The 17,890-nt window shown below is 42.3% G+C and overlaps 1 protein-coding gene across 1 annotated transcript; it reads left to right on the top strand.

Annotated features, from left to right (window-relative positions):
• Positions 1-3,035: 3,035 nt before the first annotated feature.
• Positions 3,036-17,671, top strand: vwc2 (von Willebrand factor C domain containing 2; the record flags this gene model as incomplete). Its single annotated transcript, XM_080538610.1, has 3 exons — positions 3,036-3,704; positions 10,087-10,216; positions 17,520-17,671. The coding sequence occupies 3 exons, from the start codon at positions 3,036-3,038 to the stop codon at positions 17,669-17,671; spliced, it is 951 nt and encodes a 316-aa protein (XP_080394736.1).
• Positions 17,672-17,890: the final 219 nt, after the last annotated feature.

A 17,890-nucleotide genomic window follows, 5' to 3' on the forward strand; every position in this document is an offset into this window, starting at 1 on the left:
TGACGACTAGTCTGTGGACATTACCAAGGCTTCCAAATATAAACACTAATAATTTACATTTGTACCCAAGCTGTACAATGGCATCTTTGAGTGGATGGTACTTCACAACTTTGGTAAGAAAGGCCTCTTCTAGGCTGTAGTCAAACGCGCAACCCACTTCCAAAATGATGACCTCTCTACTGTCCTCATCGACAACAATAACATCTGGTGTATTGGCTGCAACATTTGAAAAATAGTCATATTCATTATTGCACAGATTGAACATGGTAGTTGAGACACGTGTGTGTTTATAGGTTTTAACAGAGGGTGTAACATATGAGAGCATGTCCTTAACTAGCAAGTCAACAATTCTATCATGCCTAGCGATGTACATGCCTTTATATACAAAGCAGCCATTCAGAATATGTGACAGGGATTCAGTGATTGAATTCTGATCATGGTGCAGACAGTGGGGAGAGAATGTGTTAGGGTACCACAGAGAGAGATTGAGTCTAGTTGGAAGGACCTGTAATCTAGCTTTAACTGTAAAAGTGACTATATCCTCATCTACTGCATGGTTCTTGGCACACACACACACACACACACACACACACACACACACACACACACACACACACGCACACACACACACACACACACACACACACACACAGGCATCAGTTAGGCCAGTGATTGGGGACAGGTCCTCAGAGACCCCCAGACATTTCATCAGCATATTAATAATACAATGTTGTTATCATAAGCAGTGTTACTACAGTACTCAGGTAAAATAACTACTAAATGTAGAATGTTATCAATTACCTACTTTTCACATTGATGCACTAATCAGCAACCCTCCAATGAAAAACAAAGCCTATGATAGCACTGGGCAGGCAGTGGCCACACTGTATGAACCCATGAGTTTAACATTTACCCCAACATTTAAACAGGCCCACAAAACCCACCTCTTCAAGCTCACCTTCACCAGTTAACCCTCCCTCCTCCTCTTCCCATGTGTCCCCAGCACTACTACCTTAATTAGGCCCCTATACTTTTTATTACTACTTACTATTTACCTTTTCCTTCTTTTTATTATTACTACTCAATCTTTTCAGTTTGTAAAGCGTCTTTGAGTGTCTAGAAAGGCGCTATATAAGTCTACTGTATTATTATGAGATGATGGCTAGCCTGGGGGCCAGTAGGAAAGAAAGAGGACTGGTACTAGCAGTAGTAGCTTTTAAAGCAGTGAGGTTATATGCTGTGTAGGGCCTAAAGCAGTGAGGTTATATGCTGTGTAGGGCCTAAAGCAGTGAGGTTATATGCTGTGTAGGGCCTAAAGCAGTGAGGTTATACGCTGTGTAGGGCCTAAAGCAGTGAGGTTATACGCTGTGTAGGGCCTAAAGCAGTGAGGTTATACGCTGTGTAGGGCCTAAAGCAGTGAGGTTATATGCTGTGTAGGGCCTAAAGCAGTGAGGTTATACGCTGTGTCGGGCCAACTTATTTGGCTGGCTCTCTCTCTCTTCTGCCACACCCTCTGTACACATCATTCTGCCTCTCAGTTCCACCCTGGAGTTCATGAACTTACTAGATTTAGTTGGAATTTACCCAAATCACATCACTTCTCTCAGTTGACATGGTAATATTTCTCAGGAATTAGACCTGTCCATTCATTTCCTAATACATACCAGGTTTGTATTATTATTATTATTATTATTATTATTATTATTATTATTATAACGGCTTGCAAACGCATCCTGTAGCGTCTTTCAATTCTTTTTTTTACATTTTCCCCATTCTTCCTGGCAGAACACCTCTAGCTCAAAAATATTCTTCGGCCTTCTTGCATGCATGGCCCAGCTGCTACACAACCCCAAAGCATAATGGATCCACCTCCATGCTTAACAGTTGGCAAGGTGTTCTTCTCTACAAATGCTTCACCCTTTTTTCTCCAAACATACCTTCTTTGGCTGTGGCCAAAAAGTTCAATTTTGGTTTCGTCAGTCCAAAGCACATTGTTCCAATAGGCTTCAGGGTTTTTTGCATACTTCAGATGCTTAATTTTGTGTTGAGGTTGTAGGAAAGGCTTCTTTCTGGCAGCTCTGCCATGTAGGTCTTTGTTGTTTAAGGTACGCTGTATTGTTGTCCTGTGAAAAATTAGACCGGTGTCTGCTACTCTTTTTTGCAGCTCCTTTGCAGTGGTGTGTGGGTTCTTCTGAGCATTTCTCACCAGATCTTGGGCCATTCTATCTGAAATTTCTCTTGGTCTTCCAGATCTTGCCTTGACGCAGTCAGATACTTTAGAAGGAATGGAGTTACTTCAGAATATATAGTTAAACCTTGGAATTATATTCACCTGACTCATTGAAGCCCTAACAAGTAAATCACCTTGGTCTGGGCCTTAGTAATCATCTTCTCAAAAGGTAACAGAGAATAATCCAAAAGGGTTCCCAAACTTTTGCACAGGGCTCTTTTCCTTTTTCTTTTTTTTCTTCAGAAAAATAAAAAGAAACCTTGCTTTAAAATTAGCAGAGAACTTGAGAAAAACCATGAACTTTATTTTTTTCTCTATCCAGTTCTCTGGGATTTATTTGGAGCAGAATTCATTGATTCTTTTCTTTGTTCAGAGAGCAGAACGAGAGAGTGGTCAATTCAGGTCCCTTTTTGTCCATTTTCTCCTCAGTCTGTCACTGCGGGAAGCGGTTGATGCAAGGAGAAGGGTTAGTGTAAGAAAGCGTATTGATTTTCTGACATAAGCCATATGAATGCACTCCATTCGGACAACCCAATAGGCTACATTTGTGTCTGTTTATACCTTTTACTGTATAGTTCTTTATTTGGCAGGGCACGGTAAGGTACATTGCAGTAACAAAAAGATATACTCTACTACAGCTCTGCATTTAGATACAGTGACAAAGTGAATATGAATGACTCTGCTATTATGTGAAAAAGTACTAATGATTTCATTTGGTCTTTCCAGATGGACTGACTCACGCGTGAAATGTGAAGTGTGCTATGTGAACCAAGGTGTCATCCCACCTTGCCGGTGGTGGGGAGATATGCTGCACTCTGTTGCCATGACAGCAGAAGTTCTCTTTGTTCTGTGGTTCCTGATGACCGGTACTCAGTGTAACCCCATAGTACCCGTGTCAGGGAGCCGGGAACGTCTGGAGAAGGTACTGATCCAGGTGAGGGAGGAGAAGCAGGACAGCCAGGCGTCTGAGGGGGTCGTGAGCTACAGCACCCAGCAGAAGCTTGAGGAACTCAGTTCCATAGCCCTAGAGGGCAACAGAGGGGCCAATAGAACCTCTGTCAACAGGGCCAGGCCTAACCCAGGCACTAAAAAGCGTGGAACCAAGGGAGCAAAGGCAGAAGATGTGTGGGGGGAGGAGCAAGCGGACCCAAACCTAATAGACGAGGGCCCTACCAGCGAAGTCAACCTCTCCCTTTACGCCATCGATGAGTATGCATACCCAGATTACAGGGGGAAGGGTTGCATGGATGAGAGTGGCTTTGTCTTTGCCATCGGTGAGAAGTTTACCCCGGGTCCCTCCACGTGCCCTTGCCTCTGCACAGACGAGGGTCCCCTGTGTGCCAAGCCTGAATGTCCCAACGTCCCCCCTCGCTGCCTCAGGGTGGACACCAGCCAGTGCTGCCCGCAGTGCAAGGAAAAGAAGAACTACTGTGAGTTTCGGGGCAAGATCTACATGTCGCTGCAGGAGTTTGAGGTGAGCCTGTGTCAGCCAGTGACAGCCTATGACAGCCATTTCTAACATGTCCAATAGCAAACACTTGGGGAACTGCAAATAGAACACTTCCGTGTGTGATGGGCTTATTGCAAGCACTACACACAGGCACGTTACTCTGTACTGCAGCAGCCAAGCACATTTTTATTATGGCAAAAGTCAGCATTTATTTTATCCTCACAATGCTTGAATGTGACCAGAGGCTGAAAACAGTGAGCCTGTTTAATCAGTGTATTTCTTTCTTTCTTTGGGGTGGGGGGGGGGGTTATTACTCAATACTGTATCTTGATACAATTGGTAGTCTTGGTAGAATGTATTTTTTTTTTTTACTAAGCTCATTAGACTTCAAAGAGCTCATCTCTCATTTATATTAGAAGTACTGTAGTGCATGGACAACTCTACTACCAGCTTTGTATTGTATCTTTGATAAAAGGTACTACATTAAGTTTAGAATTTTGTTACGTCACATTACACAAGTGTAAGAGGGTAAAATTCTTAGGCTTCAGATACTGACATTGCAGCACAAGACAATAACGCAATAGGCAAGATAAGTCAAGATAAAATCAAGTGAAATAGTACAAGATAATTGAGACATACAATAAGTGAGAGAATTGGACAAGTGACAAGTTGTGCGAGACAAATAAGACAAATAGACAGGGTGCAATTATCAGTACAAAATACAAATAGTAAAATAAATAAAACAGTACAAGTAGAATGTCATGAATCATGAGTATTGCACTCGGTGGCAGTGGGTGTAAGAGGTAGTACTGAGTACAGTGACAGTAAGGTAGTCTGTATACATGGGGTGTGTTAAGGTTAGGTAGTCTGTATACATGGGGTGTGTTAAGGTTAGGTAGTCTGTATACATGGGGTGTGTTAAGGTTAGGTAGTCTGTATACATGGGGTGTGTTAAGGTTAGGTAGTCTGTGGTGTGTTAAGGTTAGGTAGTCTGTATACATGGGGTTTGTTAAGGTTAGGTAGTCTGTATACATGTGGTGTGTTAAGGTTAGGTAGTCTGTATACATGGGGTGTGTTAAGGTTAGGTAGTCTTTATACATGGGGTGTGTTAAGGTTAGGTAGTTAGTCTGTATACATGGGGTGTGTTAAGGTTAGGTAGTCTGTATACATGGGGTGTGTTAAGGTTAGGTAGTCTGTATACATGGGGTGTGTTAAGGTTAGGTAGTCTGTATACATGGGGTGTGTTAAGGTTAGGTAGTCTGTATACATGGGGTGTGTTAAGGTTAGGTAGTCTGTATACATGGGGTGTGTTAAGGTTAGGTAGTCTGTATACATGGGGTGTGTTAAGGTTAGGTAGTCTTTATACATAGGGTGTGTTAAGGTTAGGTAGTCTGTGGTGTGTTAAGGTTAGGTAGTCTGTATACATGGGGTGTGTTAAGGTTAGGTAGTCTGTATACATGGGGTGTGTTAAGGTTAGGTAGTCTGTATACATGGGGTGTGTTAAGGTTAGGTAGTCTGTATACATGGGGTGTGTTAAGGTTAGGTAGTCCGTATACTTGGGGTGTGCTTGGGGATAATAGTCAATTGTCTATTAAAAATGCTGTAAATATGCTGTAAATATGCTGTACGGAGGATTGACAAGCTAAGGAAAGAAAATTTGACATTACATTACATTTTCAGATCGAAGTGGAGCTATATATGTATGTATAACTTGATATATCTGCAAAATGTTCTGCCGTAATGTATAACTTTTCCTAAATCAATTTCCTGGTTGATGAACACCCATTTGAAACTCTGGTAATCCTTGTGTTTTTGCTTTAGTTCCCTTTAACAATTCCAGCCAAAAAATTAGAACATATATCGCATGAATGGTTTTTTATAATATATTTTAAATGATAATATTGTTTCAAAGCTTTCTCTGAGCAAGCAAACACCAAGCAGAATCAGTGTGAAAAGTGCAACAGGGCTGGGTAACAGGCAACAGGGTAACAGGGTAACAGGGCTGGGTAGCAGGGCAACAGGGCTGGGTAGCAGGGCAACAGGGCTGGGTAGCAGGGCAACAGGGCTGGGTAACAGGGCAACAGGGCTGGGTAGCAGGGCAACAGGGCTGGGTAACAGGGCAACAGGGCAACAGGGTAACAGGGCAACAGGGCAACAGGGCTGGGTAACAGGGCAACAGGGCAACAGGGTAACAGGGCAACAGGGCAACAGGGTAACAGGGCTGGGTAACAGGGCAACAGGGCTGGGTAACAGGGCAACAGGGCTGGGGAACAGGGCAACAGGTCTGGGTAACAGGGTAACAGGGCAACAGGGCTGGGTAACAGGGTAACAGGGCAACAGGGCTGGGTAACAGGGCAACAGGGCTGGGTAACAGGGTAACAGGGCAACAGGGCTGGGTAACAGGGTAACAGGGCAACAGGGCTGGGTAACAGGGCAACAGGGCTGGGTAACAGGGTAACAGGTCTGGGTAACAGGGTAGCAGGGCAACAGGGTAACAGGGCTGGGTAACAGGGTAGCAGGGCAACAGGGCTGGGTAGCAGGGAAACAGGGCTGGGTAACAGGGTAGCAGGGAAACAGGACTGGGTAATTCTGCAGCTCTGTACTGCAGAGAGCCCTACTTTCATTCAAGAAACGGTTATATATCCTTTGTGCCTCGGGGGATTAGAAACAAGAGCAACAGGCAACACATTCTCTTTTTATTCAACTGTACTACACACACACTGCTTTATTACTCGCTTTCGAAAGCAAATTTACACCCTCTTCACGAACTGAAGAAATTGAAGGCATCTTTCTTCTGTTTCCCATTGAGCATGTTGATTTAACTTTTTGATTAATTTAGCTACTGATTCTAGACTCACAGGAGTATTTGTATTTATAAATAATTTATCCCAATCAAGTCTGGATAGACTGGACCTGCAGAAAGATACAGTAGCCACCATGTTCTGTGTGTAGTGGGGTGCAAAGAGTGTACAGTATATAGGGCCCTCCATAATTATTGGGACAGCATTTCTTCTTTTGGCCCTATACCCTAGAAGTTTGGATTTGAAATCAAACAATTGCATTGAAGTTACAGTATAGGTATTCTGCATTTATTTGAGACAAACATGACAAAAACAATTATACATAGTCCCGCTATTTCATGGCACCAAAAGTATTGGGACAGAATAATATTATGTCCAAATTAAGCACTCATGTTTAGTATTTGTTCATATTCTTTATCCAGGCATTACCTGTCTAATGTCTATGACCCAGTGACCCCACCAGACGCTGGGTATGTGAATGAATGAATGAATGGTCTTTATTGTCATTAATACAGTACAGGTACCTAGGCCTAGGCCCTGGACAATCTAGACAATTTGATTTGAAGTTTCCTGGCTTGTCATCAGTTCTTGTTAGTTAAGTCTTTGTTGTAAGTCTTTTTGCCTAAAATAGGGTTAGGAAATGAAATGCATGTTCGATTGGATTGGTATGGAATTTTCCACTTTTGGTCTTGAAAAGTCCTTAGTTGCTATGGCAGTATTTTTGATGTCTTACTGTATGATGAAGCGCAGTCTAATGTTTGGAGGTATATGCTTGTACTCGAGCAGACAGATGTTGCTGTACACTTTATTTAAATAATCGTCATAATCATATGTTATGAACAAACTGTGTTTAACAAATGTCTGGCGCTATTTTTCAGCCTAGGCTACATTACTTTTGCAGTCAAGTTAGCGACTGTTACTGTAATATAATTGCGTTTCCTCACATGAGCCGCGCGCAAATATCCTCACAGAACTTGTCTCTCGCTATTGTTCAGCCTGCATGGGTAACGTTACTGTCAAGTCAGCCTTGTCAGTCAGTCACTAGGTAACGTATGCTAGCATACTCACCATGGCTGGTGAAAAACTTTAGACGGGATACTGTCATTGGCCTTCCTTGTTATTACCAGGCAGTGACAGTCTATGGCTGCAAAAGGCACGGTCGCCCCTAAGCTTTAGCAAATATATTGTGGTTTACTTAATCCTGTTCAGCACTTGAGGTTACATGCAATGCATGACTTGTGCTATATAGGCTAAGTACAATTATGAAAGCGGCAAGTAGCAAGTGTGCGCATCAAAGGCATTAGGCACGTAACATCCATGCTGTATAAACACATGACAACCGTCCGTTATTTCCCGAACTTTGCCCGAACCCCCCACGAGGACCCGGGGAACAACGGTACACCCCGCGGCTGCTATCAGACTGGCCGCGGGAGTGAAGGCCGATTTAAGCTTCCAGCCGTAAGTGACGGGTCCCCCCCCCGCGCTGCTGCGCACACCACCGCTTCCTGGTGGATGAAACTCCCGTTGACAGCGGGGGGAGAGACAAGTTCTTCCCAGGAATTCGCTCCTAGCTGTGTCGATCGTGATAGGAGTGTCGTATCGACACCATTCAAATGGTTTCAGATTCCCTGTCCTCTCCCCTATCCGGACACGTTTGAATTGTTATCCTAACCCACGGTAAACCACAGTTATTAACCCGCAAAGGGTGCCTCCGGGCACCGTGTTTGTCTGTGCCTGACGCTTCCATAGGGCGCTCTACTCAAAGCGGCATAATAGCTATTTTTGTTTTGTTATGCTTGTTGTAAATAAAAGTTCTATGATGCATTGAAATGACATTAAACTAAGATAATACGATGGTTATCATAATTTTTCAAATATTTATTAATAAGTAATTACAGAAAAAGTAAATGACATTTCTGTCATGGCTTCCGCATTTTGGCCGACGAGAGAGTCGGAATCTTGTCGGAATCATGTGCTACCAAGCGGACCAATCACAGAGCTTACGGTTGCGTAGAAACTGACGCGTACTTACATTTTTGGAGATGTGCGCGTCAACCCTCTCCTAGGCTACGCAAGGCTACGCGGGCCTACGCAAGCTACGCCGTAGCCTACGCCGTCGATTTTACGCAGGAGCGTAAACTGGGCTTGAGTGTTGAGGGAGAGAGGAGACGGCAACCCTCGCTCGCCATAGACTGTATCCCTACTCGTCTCTCCTGAGCTCGGTTGTAACATGAACCGTGGCAGTGTTTCCTCCAGGAATTTTTACAATGGTGGCGGGTAGTGCTGACCGTGCACGCGCATGAAACGCGCACGCGCGCTCAAAACTCGAGGATGGCCCAAAAAAATAAAATGTTTTCCTGTACTTCTCCCGTGTGTCTCTTATTATCTGTGTCTGCATGTTTTTCCAGCATGTAATTCCGTTGTCAATAAAAACAAAAACACTGATCTGACGTTTTTTTTCACAACGTTATTACTTGTCACTTTAAGCCCAGGAGGGAGTTAGCGATTAGCGATGTTTAGCTTAGCTTAGTTTAACAGAAGTATCTTCACTTTTAACATGACTTCCCGTGGTCGTAGAGGGCTGGTCGACGGCTTAAAATGAGTAGACCTTATCCAGCTATAGTCTTGTGTTTCTACCCCGGGCATAGCCGGTGTTATTCACGGACAAACACTCCTGTTAGAGTGGTTCTAGTACACTGGACATAGGTAACACATAGAGAGGCTTCTCCTCTCTCTCTCCATCCTACACTACACTACACTACGCATCCTATACTACACTACACTACGCTAGCTCGCGGTGTTCGGGTGACAGCCAGGGCGCGTTCGTAAATACGCTCTGGAAATCTGATCAGCACTCACGGAATGCCTCTTGTCCAATCAAATGACTTGGTCCCTTTATGACGTTGAACCCAGTGTGCGCTCCGGGGCTCTCAGAGCGAATTTACGAACGCAGCCTCAAGTTCAATACTCGCGACACAGCGACACACTCGCAACACGGACTGGTCCAGTTTCAGCGCTTGTGGGTGTGTCTAGCGCTGCGAAGGTCTGAAAAGCGGCCTATTTTTTTTTTTTTTTTTTGGGTTGAGAAATCTGCATGGTGGCGGAGGAAATTCCATCGTGGCGGTGCGCCACGATGAAATGCATGTAGAGGAAACACTGCGTGGAATACGGGACTTTACAGTAATTCCCCAAATGACGGCCATGTCCAGGAAAATGGCTGTAAAAATTCCAACGTAAATTACCTACCATATTCCGTGGAACTCAGATGTCTAATAACTTACAGTATGTTGTGCGAATCGACATGTCAGTGATTTGGGGTGAGTTTGTTTTCTTCCGCCCCTTTTTTCTGCCACGTGTTCGAGAACTAACCAGCGCCTGATGCGCTTGTTGTTCATGAAGTGGATGGTACACAGAGCCATGACATGATATCAGGGGTCTTTGATAAAGGGCTTTGCTGTGTCCTGTGTCTTTGTGTGTGTGTGTGTGTGTGTGTGTGTGTGTGTGTGTGTGTGTGTGTGTGTGTGTGTGTGTGTGTGTGTGTGTGTGTGTGTGTGTGTGTGTGTGTTGTGAATAAATAGTATTTTCTCCCTCTTCCTCTCCTCCAGGTGTCTCCGTGTGAGAAGTGCCGCTGTGAGGCGAGCGGAGAGGTTCTGTGCTCTGTGGCTGCTTGCCCTCAGACGGAGTGTGTGAACCCGGAGTATGAGCCCGAGCAGTGTTGTCCCATCTGTAAGAGTGGTGAGTGTTGTCCATCTGTAAGAGTGGTGAGTGTTGTCCATCTGTAAGAGTGGTGAGTGTTGTCCATCTGTAAGAGTGGTGAGTATTGTCCATATGTAAGAGTGGTGAGTGTTGTCCATCTGTAAGAGTGGTGAGTGTTGTCCATCTGTAAGAGTGGTGAGTGTTGTCCATATGTAAGAGTGGTGAGTGTTGTCCATAAGAGTGGTGAGTGTTGTCCATCTGTAAGAGTGGTGAGTGTTGTCCATATGTAAGAGTGGTGAATGATTCCTGTTGTCTCTAATACTTCATCATATCATATAACATGAAGCATGCTGAAAGCAATAACTCACCAACTGTCCCTTACAGTTGTCATACATTACCAGTCACCATCACTACTACTATCACTACTACTATGACAGTCACTACTTCTACCACTGCTACTAGCCACTAAATAATAACAGTTTCAGAACAAAACAGGCAAACCTCCAAGCTGCCTTGCGTGTTTAGATGTTGAACAGTTCATGAAAGGCTACTCTCGACCTCATCATGCAAGATAACCATCTTGAGGCTGCTGTTGTAACCACTCTCAATAACATAGCTAAGACCGACAGAGGTCTGGATGCAAGGACCGACTATCCTATGAGAGAAACATGATAGTTATGTTTTTGGGATATACAGTAATGTGTTTGTTTCCAATTACATTGTTTACAAACAATGGGTTAAAACAAACTTAATCAAGCTTATATTTTGGTTCTGGTGGGGTAAAACAGTTGAACTAATCTCATTTATCAGTTATATTCTTCTAGAATAAATGGCTATATGAATTAAATTAAAAGTCCCAAAATGGATGTACAGACTGCCCCTTTGAGTCACCTTTACCATAACAACATTCACCCGTACTACTACTTGTCCTAGATCAAGCCCAAAAAAAATCATCAGGAAGTAATAATAACAACAATAATAATAATAATAATAATAATAATAATAATAATAATAATAATAATAATAATTCCCTCTCAATTACCCCAAATTACCCCAGACAGTGGGTTTGCTACAATATGCTGGTGTGAATAAATGCTCCCTGGGTTAGAGTGTGAGATTCTTCATATTTGAAAGCATTCTCTGGAGTCCTCTGGGTCACAGTGAATTATCTGAAGTTGTTTCAGATGGTTTCAGACAGCATGTCCTAGATTGTGTCCCTTTGTTTTTCTTTGGGTGACTAATGCAACATGGCAATGTCAGAAATGCTGCCTCCTTCAGCAAAAAGAATGATGACTGGCAATATGCATCTCAAACATGACCTCTTAAAGTGACATGCGCTGTTTACAGTAAACAATATAAATGCAATCATCATAAAAGGAAACACGTTTGCCTCAGCCTCAATGCAATAGTGAGGATTTGCTATGTTATGTTTTCAGGGATATGAATCTATAGGGGAGAGGCACTCGAATTTGCTTTAGCAGAAATGTGGCATACAGTACAGTATGTATATTCAATGAACCAAAACAAATCCACAGGCTTGTTCAGGCAATAAGGGTTTATAGTTTTAAGATCAATCAATGCCATGTAGCATAACTGTATTGTAACTCTATTCACAACTACTGGGACTACCGCATGTTACCATTCTACAGTGTACTGAAACTGGAAATCCCGAAAATCTCACACAAAATGACCATGGCTCCAGGGAAAAAGTAAAGTAGTTCAGTACATTGGTCGACATATCGTGATTTCTCTCTAATGTTGATATGCCTGCTGAGATGAGAACACACCAATTCTCAATAGCTATAGTAAATTCCATGGAAGAACATAGTGAGTAAATTAGTTTGGTTTAAGGTTGTTTCTAGGTTTCTTGCTGTATTGTTGTGTCAAGCTCATTCATATACAGATGTCTGAGGTAAACAGATGTTGAGACCACCTGAGAGCTCGAGGCATCTGAAGTATGACATCAAAGCTTCTCCAATTGCTAAAGGCCACAAACGTGGAGAACGGATAAGAGACGAGATTCAAGATCACACTCCACAGATCTTACCGCAGTGAACAAAACACCTTGTTTATCCTGTTCTGATAAGTTCTGTAGATAATGTGGCTTAAGGAGCCGAACAGAGAAGTCAAAGTTATTCATACACAAGTCATACAAGTCATTGGAATCCCTGTCGTTTATGCATCAATCTTTTGCTAGGCTATAACATTCTCACTGCTGTCATCAAGAAAAGTATTTAATTGAATGCATAGTGTTGCCATGAAATATATATCTCAGTGTGTTGACGTTTGATTACTTCATCTATCATGCAGAGACATCATTTTGGCCATTTCAGTCAAGCAAAATCATTTCTGTTCTGGCAGAGCACCGTGTCTCAGATGTGTTGTTCAAGCTGTATGCAAAGAGACACTTGAGGAAGAGCCGGGGGGGAGATGAAAGTGAGGGGGATCTCTAACATCCAACCCAGGCAGTTGTTCATGAATATCAAAGAACATCTGTGTGAACGGCAAGTTTGTGAAACGAAAACAAGTTCATATCCTCTGTACCTGTTAAACATGAAGATGTAATCATTATTGCATTGGATTTTGCTTATGCATGTGACCAATGTAGAAAATACATGAACATTCAGTAGATAGCACTATCTATAATGATACTTTAATTGATGTAAAATGCATAGAGTACAGTATATTTTCAAGTGCCGTCGATTTAACTTAAGAAGAAAGAAACCTTTGTCATATTTGATCAGTATCAATTACATTTTTCTTGAGATTGTATTTTCTTTTCCTAAAATAAGTGGATTCAATGATATGCGCCTCGAGGCTTAAACGTATGCTGAGTAAATTCAGCTTCAAGGTTTCTGCCACAGCCACAGCCTCCAATAACACAGAAAGCAAGTTAATCCAGAAGTTGTCTGCTGCCGCATGGTTCTCATTTCTTCACTGTGTCTCAGTCGGTAGTCCCTCCCCCACGACATTAGCTCACGCAGGCCATCGCCTTGGCAACGCATGAGGAAACAAGTACTACTCTTGAAGGCTTAGACATTGGGGTCGACACTAATCTGTGGAGGTTGTGATAAACAGGCCGAACCAGAGCCAAACACACTTCAGACGGCACCACAGAAGAAGAGGAAACCTGGTCGGTAGAAGGAAAGGAAACAGAAACTGTAATAAAACTCTAATTGAAATAAGCAAGGTATGGGAGGATGTGTTCATGAAGGGGTAATAGAGGTGCTGCGAAAAGAAGTAAGGAAAGATTGCATTAAAAGTTGTAAAGAGTTGATCAAGCGTTTTCCGTGTATATTTGGTGATGTGCCGAGTCAAACTACTGTAATTCGACATGACATTGATGTTAAGGGGGTGCGGCCTATCAAACAACATCCCTATCGTGTTAACCCGACAAAAAGGGCCTTGATGAGACAGGAAGCTGAGTATTTATTGCGTAATGGGTTAGCAATCCCTAGCTCTAGTGCTTGGAGTTCTCCCTGTTTACTAGAGATGAAACCTGACGGTTCTCCTCGTTTTATAACCGATTTCCGAAAGGTAAATGCTGTTACTGTTACTGATTCATATCCTCTCCCACGGATGGAGGATTGTGTTGACAATTTGGGTACGGCAAAGTATGTTAGCAAATTAGATCTGCTCAAAGGTTATTGGCAAGTGCCCTTGACTGACCGCGCCTCCCAAATGTCTGCATTTGTGACACCTGATCATTTTTTACAGTACACCGTGATGGCTTTTGGTATGTGCAATGCTCCCGCCACCTTTCAAAGGTTGGTAAACACCGTTTTAACAGGGGTGTCTAATTGTAATGTTTACCTTGATGATTTAATTGTGTACACGTCTACGTGGGAAGATCATTTACACATTTTGGAGGAAGTGTTAAAACGACTTGCTAAAGCTTCGCTAACAGTAAATCTGGCGAAATGCGAATTTGGACAAGCTACTGTCATTTATCTGGGCCGACAAGTGGGAGTAAAGTATACGAAGAGTAAAGTATAGGTAGTATAGTGGTTGAATTGATTCATCCATTTGAAGCGGTTTTCAGCTATCCTTGATTATGGAGAGAAGAAATGACTTGCATGATAGACAATATTCTCATGATATGCAAAAGCCAGAGGTCCACATCCACTCAACTGTGCAAAAGACTCTCTTCATTCATGCTGAAGGCTTTATTAGGGAAAATCTACTGTGCACAAAAATCAGAGGTTGGTTTCTCAAAAGCTTGGTCGCTTAATTAGTACAGTACTTAATTTCTCTCCACAACCCAGCCATAACAGAGTAACAATTATAAACATGTTTACACTCTGTGTGAACTAACTAAATGAATCACTTAGCTGGTGGGCTTGAATTTTTTCAAAAGAGATTTAAGCTGAGAAGCTTTCGGGAAACTGACCCCAGATCATTTGTAATACAGAGTAACACAGGTATTGTTCATGTTTTATAATGTTTTATTTTTTAATGAATGAAAGCCATGGAAACAAGGATAAAGGAGGATAAAAATGGAACACGTGATTGAAGCTATAATGTATTACATCCATGTGTACAGTATAGCTCTGAGCATACCATTTCTCATTTCTGAAACACAAGGTAAAATACTGCCAGCAAAAAAAAAAAAAACTTGACAGCAGTGTGAGTATATTAACATGTGGCAGCACATTGGACTGCAATTTCATGCAACACGTTGGGAGAGTAAATGATTCATGTGTTAGCAGAATCACTGCTCTAAATTCTTTCTTCCTCAAACACACACACACACACACACACACACACACACACACACTTCCACTTACCATTTTCACAAAGCCAGCCAGGGTAATTTTCTGCATTCAGAATGCATAATAAAGAACTGCATCAAGGGAAGTGACTAGCAGTTATTCTGCTGTTTCCATTACCTATGTCTTACAGCGAAGAAAAAAAAGTGTCTTTTAAAGTGTATCCAGATTAAACAGTAAAGACATCATCATTTTAGCTCAATTTTACGATAAATGTTTTATATTATGAATCAACTGCAGCAGAAGCTCAGTTGTTATGCAAACGAGGTCTCATCAGTATTCATCAGACGAGTTCTAAATGTGTTAGGATGTCATTCTGACAGCCTCAGATAAATGTTCACACTGATGTCCCAGCATGCTTTTACTTAGCTTGTCCATCAAATTAAATGTCTTAGCTGCAGCTAACAACTCACATGTCATCTTAATACTTACTTAATACTAAGAGACAGACACAGACAGACAGACTCAGACACAGACACAGACACAGACAGAGACAGAGACAGAGACAGACAGACAGAGCCTATTTGGGTCCCTGTTGCTTGAAAGATAAGGGATGATTTATGTGAATATCTTTTTGGCTACTTGTGGAAGACAAATGGGGTTTCTTGAGACAATAGCCTCGCTTTTACATTGGGAACCAGAGGAAAGAAGGTTATATAACTGTGGTGAACATGGGAGAAGTCTACCTTGGCCTACCAGGCGGTTTTGGTGGCTGGGCTCACCAGTGTTTTCTTCCTTTTTAATTAAAAAAATAATACAAATTGAGAACCAATTCTCATTTGCAATGACGACCTGGCCAAGAGGCAAAACAGAGGCAAGTCTGTACAACACAGTATATACAATATAAAACATGAGTACAATAAACAACAAAGAGTCGATTTTAAAAACATCCTAGCAAATACAACATCACAATATAAACAGTATATAGGGACCAGGGGGACGTTATTTTAAACGCAGGTGCAGTGATCAGAGACTCTATCTAGTAATGACTTTTTAAAAGAGGGTAACGAGATGAAGGTGTTGAGTTTTAGTGTTTTTTGCAATTCCAGTCAGTAGGGGCAGCAAACTGGAAAGAGTGACGGCCAAAGGAGGTGCAGACTTTCGGGTTTTGCCGATGATGGATTTATAAATCCATACATTTATAAATTATACCAGTGGATCTGTTGCCTGGTGTGGAGAGATGGCCAGTTGACTTGGGAATACAGGTCGCAGTGATGAGTGTTGAAAGGGGCACCGACGACAAAGCAGATAGCAGTGTGATAGATGACGTCCAGTTTATTGAGAACGTTTTGGGGGGCAATCCTGTTGTTTTTTTGTTATTTAGGAGGTTGTTTTTTTGGTATTTAGGAGGTGGAGGTTGGAGAAGGCATACTGGATGCTGTTGAAGCTGTGTTGCAGGGAGGTTAGGGCAGTGTTCAGAGAGGTGCCGGATGTGACCAGAATGGTGTCGTCAGCATACAGATGGGTGTAATACATGGAGCAATTTAATAGGGTTGGACCAAGAATGGAGCCCTGAGGGACACCCATGGACAGGGACAGTGGGTCAGACAGCAAGCCCTCAGCTCTCCCAGACTGTACACGGCCAGATGTTACAAACTGTTACAAACTGTTGTTTTTGGTCATGTCAATGTTTCAGATATATTTTTGTGATATTTCAGCCCAATAGCTGCTTCCTTGACTTCCATTGACCTCTATTTAGTCCTCATGTTGACAGACATTAAAAGCAGACTCAACGCAAAGCCTAGAATCAATACTAGAAAGTGACAGCTCTATTATTAAATGTGACAGAACACACCTGACTAAACCAAACAAGCCAATTGTCCCATTACTTTTTAAATAGACCTGAAATAGAAGACTATACAAAAGTTTTGTTATTTCTAAATGATGAAACCAATATGTACACAAATACTGTAAGATGATAATCTCTACTTTAACCTCATAGTAATTGTTTGAATTAAAATCCAAACTTTTCGATTATATAGCCAAAAGAAGAAAAAGAGCTTCACTGTCCCATTACTTACATGGGCCGGTTTCACAGACAAGGCTTAAGCCTAATCCTAGACTAAAAAACATCTTCAATGGAGATTTTACATTGAAAGTGTGATTTAGTCCAGGACTAGGCTTAAGCCTTGTCTCTGAAACCGGCCCTGTATGTCAGAATGCTGTTTTGGTTTGGAAAAAGCGTTTTCTAAAATGGACACGCATGCAGAAACACAAAAGCTAATAGTCTGACACTGCAATTCCGTTTTGAGAGATTATATTATTATTAGGGAGGATGTTGTTGAACTTCTAACTGAATTTCGCCACGATGGCCAGAGGTGGCAGATTTCTGACAAACTTACGCCCTGCTCATTGAAGCAAAGTTTATGTAGTCATGATGCTGAAATATTATTGATAATCCACGAACATTTGACCATCTGCATCTATGTAACAATGCTTTTCAGCTGAGACACTGTCCAATGAAAGGCAACAAAATGCCTACCCTTGTTCAACTCATCACTGTGTGTACACATCCAATGAGAGTGAGTGAAACCACTTACGATAAACAAACAAAAAAACTCTTCTTTTCCCAGGGCCAAACTGTTTTGCAGACACAGCAGTGATACCAGCTGGCCGCGAGGTGAAGATTGACGAGTGTACTATCTGCTACTGCACATACGAGGAGGGTACGTGGCAGATCGAACGTCAGGCCACCTGCAGCAAGAACGACTGCCAGCAGAGTTAGAAACCGGCTTTGGAAGGGGGGGTGGGGCCATGGGTACCTGGTGGCTAAACCAGTCAGCACGCAACTTTCAGCCTTCACCCAGCCTTCCTACCAGACATCAGGGTTAGATCCCAGACCATTCCATTTAAGCATTTATAATCACATGTATTGCTAAATAAAAGTTTTGTATGAAGATTTGTAATCCACGTACAGAATATCTATTTATCTATGTACTGAAAT

Source organism: Nansenia antarctica, assembly GCF_963989245.1.
Source record: "Nansenia antarctica genome assembly, chromosome: 1".
Classification (NCBI taxonomy): domain Eukaryota; kingdom Metazoa; phylum Chordata; class Actinopteri; order Argentiniformes; family Microstomatidae; genus Nansenia; species Nansenia antarctica.